The sequence below is a fragment of the Octodon degus genome, unplaced genomic scaffold (assembly GCF_000260255.1).
Source record: "Octodon degus isolate 3935 unplaced genomic scaffold, OctDeg1.0 scaffold00107, whole genome shotgun sequence".
In the NCBI taxonomy this organism is placed as follows: Eukaryota; Metazoa; Chordata; class Mammalia; order Rodentia; family Octodontidae; genus Octodon; species Octodon degus.
This window is the reverse complement of record NW_004524683.1, coordinates 9,240,367-9,244,272: the sequence shown is the minus strand read 5'-3', so window position 1 is coordinate 9,244,272 and position 3,906 is coordinate 9,240,367. Positions and strand designations below refer to the sequence as shown.

The 3,906-nt window shown below is 49.3% G+C and overlaps 1 protein-coding gene across 6 annotated transcripts in view; it reads right to left on the bottom strand.

Annotated features, from left to right (window-relative positions):
• Positions 1 to 2,737, bottom strand: part of Ptch2 (patched 2) — a 20,204-nt gene extending 17,467 nt beyond the window's left edge. For 5 of the 6 annotated variants that reach the window (XM_012516464.2, XM_023724253.1, XM_023724252.1 and 2 more), the window contains exons 1-2: positions 2,455 to 2,737; positions 2,171 to 2,363 (exon numbers count right to left, since the gene is read on the bottom strand). In XM_012516464.2, the coding sequence (XP_012371918.1) occupies positions 2,171 to 2,363; positions 2,455 to 2,526 (265 nt within the window). In that variant the 5' untranslated portion in view covers positions 2,527 to 2,737. Of the gene's footprint in view, positions 1 to 2,170; positions 2,364 to 2,454 lie in introns of those variants that run through there. The other variant, XM_023724257.1, reaches the window with a different exon arrangement.
• Between the last annotated feature and the right edge of the window lie 1,169 nt (positions 2,738 to 3,906).

Genomic DNA, 3,906 nt, shown 5'->3' with positions numbered 1-3,906 from the left:
CTATCTCTTTCTGGATTAGAGTGCAGGACAGAGGCTGCAGAATCTCAGAAGTCCAAACACTGTTTAGAGGGGGAAGATCTGGGGAATGGAGAACAGAAGGGAAGGGAGATGGCCTTTTTTGTGGCAGGAAATTCAAAATCCTGGGACCACCCAGGAGCAGCGGTGTGGGTGGGGGGTGCTGTCTGCATGTATGCACGTGTGTGTCCTGGGGCTGTGAGTAGGCAGGCAGGCAGGGAAACATCTGCTCTGGACTCTGGGGCTTGCCCAGAGTGTGAACACAGGAGCGGCTGCAGAGGGCTGGGGGCGGGTGGGGATGGCACATGGGAGCCCAACAGGCAGGCCGGCTCCCAGGCACATCTGTTCTGGATCCTAGTACTCGCCAGGATTTGAAACAACTAAGTGTGTGGGACTCCAACCTGGGCCCTGCCTCTGGGTATGGGCCAGATCTGGGGGAGGTCTGGGGAGCCTACAAATGTAAATTTCCCAGGGACAGAACAGAACCGAGTTTGACTCTGTCAAAGAGCTGCCATATGAAACCAAACCTCAGGAAAGAAGCCAGCTGCACTGAAATTATTGATAAAAAATAATTTTGAACTAATGCTTCCATTAGGAAGTAAGGATTTAATCCCACCCAACCCTGGGTGCCCCACAAGTGCACAGTTCGTAGTACTTCTATGCTAAATGGTGCAGGGGTTTAGGTATATGAGTTCCCTTCCTGAGACCTGGCCAGATTAGTCAGTTTTCCTAGCTTTCTAGTCCTAACTTTCTTTCTTTTAGAGGCAGGGTCTCCTTTCTTCCTTAGGCTGGCCTTCAGTTCTTGGGCCTAAGTGATCCTCCTGCCTCAGACTCATGAGTTGGAAGCATGAGCCAACTTTTTAATTCTCTAGGTCAGAGATGATCTCGCTCTGCATTTCCCCTCTTTCTTTTTTAAAAAAATTTATTTATTTATTTGTGTGTGTGTGTGTGTGTGTGTGTGGCCAGCTCAGCGGGGCGGGGCTGGCTGGCATGTGGTGCTGGGGGATTGAACCGCAGTCCCTCTGCTTTGCTAAGCTTGTTCTAAGTAGGTGCTTTAGACCACTGAGCCATCTCACCAGCCCTCCCCCCTTTCTTTGAGGCAGGGTCTCACTATGTAGTTCAGGCTATCCTTGAATTTACTGTGTATCTGGGGTTGGCCTCCAACTTTCAACAAAACTCCTGCCCCAGTCTCCTAAGTGAGTGCTAGGATTATAGGTGTGCACTCCCACACGTGGCTATCACCTTGTCCTCTTATAGAACATAATCATATTGTTTTTCTTTTTTTATGTATTGGATACAGGCTCTCTCAGTCTCCCCAGTGCTGGAATTACAGGCATGCACTACCATGCCAGGATCAGTAGGTTCAGAGTGTCTGGGGGCGGGGCTGGCATGGCTTGTGCTGCTGGGGATCGAACTCTGGACCCTGCACTTGCCTAAGCAGGTGCTTAGTCCGCTGAGCTATCTCACTGGCCTTTAGATATTTATTTATTTATTTATTTATTTATTTATTTATTTATTTAGTGTGTGGCCAGCTCAGCCCACCAGGGGGCGGGCAGGCCAGCATGTGGTGCTGGGGGATTGAACCGTGGTCTCTGTGCTTTGCTTGAGCTTAGCTTGTTCTAAGTAGGTGCTTTAGACCACTGAGCCATCTCACCAGCCCTCGCCGGCCTTTAGAACATAATCATGGCTGGGGAGATAGCTCAGAAAAGTAAGCTCTTGCCTGGCAAGCACAAGGCCCTGAGTTCAATCTCCTGTATCACACACACACACAAAAAGAACACAATCATATTGTTTTGTATTATATTATACCTATCCTAGCACATATTTACGTTCCTTACTACTAAAACATGGGTCTTGCCTTTGTAACCCTATTGCATTGTAAAAGGTACACACAGAAGGTTGGCAAGGGTACTAAATAAACATACACATAATGAGATAAATATATATATATATATATATATATATATTTGCAGGGTGCTACCACCTTAGGCACCTATTTATGGGAGTGGCAGGGTGGGTGCTTCTGCCCAAGAGTACAAGCTTTAGCCAGCAAACACGTGGCCAAGCCTGCTGGGGCTCAGTGGACAGCTGCTCATGCTGGTCTCCTCTTGGTCTTAACATACCCGAGTAGCTGTGGGCAATGCTGGTAACTCACCTTCTACCCAGAGGTGTTCCAGGTCTGTCTCAATAACGGCCACACGGAGACCCAGCGCCAGAGCCCCAAAGGCCAACAGTCCCAGGAAGAGTACTTTGCCACAGTGTTTCTGGATGCTACAGCCCAGAGAGAAGAGCAGACCCTGGAAGTAAGCACGAAGCCAGAGCGGAGCCTTCAGGTTCCCGGTTGGGATCTGGGGTGGAAAAAGAATGGTCAGCCAGGGGTCACTGGAACAGTGCGCAGAAACTGTCACTCTTCTTTTCCCCAGCTTCCTCTCTGCTCACCTGAGACGCTGTGGTTGGAGCTGGGTGGACGTACTCGGGTGGAAGCTCTCTGAGGGGCAGCGGCCCGGCCATGCTGGCGGGATAGGGGGCGCGAGTACCCACAACCTGCGTTATCTGGGCTCTCTCATAGGCTAGCCTGGTCTCCTCGGTGCCCCAAAGACGGTGCGCTTCGCCGGGCTCCTCAGGTTTTGGGCGATGGGCTGCGGCCACGGCGGGCTCTGCGTGCAAGCAAAGCGGCCACCGGCGAGGAACCTCGCAGCTCCAGGTGTGACTGCAGGGTCGAGGAAGGCGGCCGGAGCCCCAGAAAAAGCGAGCAGGCTGGGGAGTCGCCCTCCCATTGGCTGCGCCGCTGAACCCACTGCTAAGTAACGGCGCCGCAGGGGGCGGGGCCGGAGACCACCCAGGCAGAGCCGCCTCCCGCCGGGGAGGCGAGGGAGGGGACCCGAGCTCAGCGCTGGCCCAGCACCGAGACTGTGCTGGGAACGGGCGTCGGCCGGCCCTGATAGGATACGCTCTCTTCGAGACCCAGCCCAGAGCCAGACTACTTTTCACTTTTCCTGAGCACTATTCTTTTTATTTAGAAACAATTCCATGAGCGCCACTTTTGCCCCCTTCACTTCACTCTCTAGGGAGGCCTGGTCATCTCCCTAAAATGCAAATCTGATGACAGCTTCGAAGCACAAACTACGGCCCTCAATGGTCTGATTAAAGGTTTCTCTCCCAGAGGCTCCCCACACCCACCCAGGGTTCTTCCAGCCTGAAAAGCCACCTACATTTTCTTTTCTTTTCTTTTTTTTTTTTTTTTCCAAAATTTTATTGGTAAACAGATAGCAATGAGACAGTTTCAAATCAAATCGGAAGTACAGATTCAACAAATAACACACTGCATTTATTCTTCTTAGTGGTTGATTGCTGTACAAGATGCGGACATGATTTACAAACACCATTAGAACAAATCATTCTATTCATTAAGAGAATGTAACTATATATCTATCCTAACCACTTTGAATACACAGATACAAAATGTACATTTTCTAAACATACCATCTTGTCCCACGTGTCCCTGTCTGTTGTCTTTGCATGTACCCTTCAAATCTGAACTTAAATTAATCACCTTCTCTTTGAAGGCTTCCATGATTTACACTGCCTTCCTGATCATTGTTTCTTTTTTGTGGTCCTTATACTCAATTTATATATGCATTATTGCATTTATGATGAAATAACTTTTGTACAGTACTTGAAAATCTGATTTCTTTAATGGACAGTAAGCAGGTACTCAATGATTATTTAGAGTTGACATCAGCTACAAAGCACTAGAAACAGGAAGAAGAGAGAGGGAGTAGTTCCTCTATGACGCTAACTTCATTCCCCCCTCCTCCATTTGCCTTTTATGTCTTCTACTGGGAATTTAACCCAAGGCTTTCACACTGAGCTCTCTCTCTCTCTCTCTCT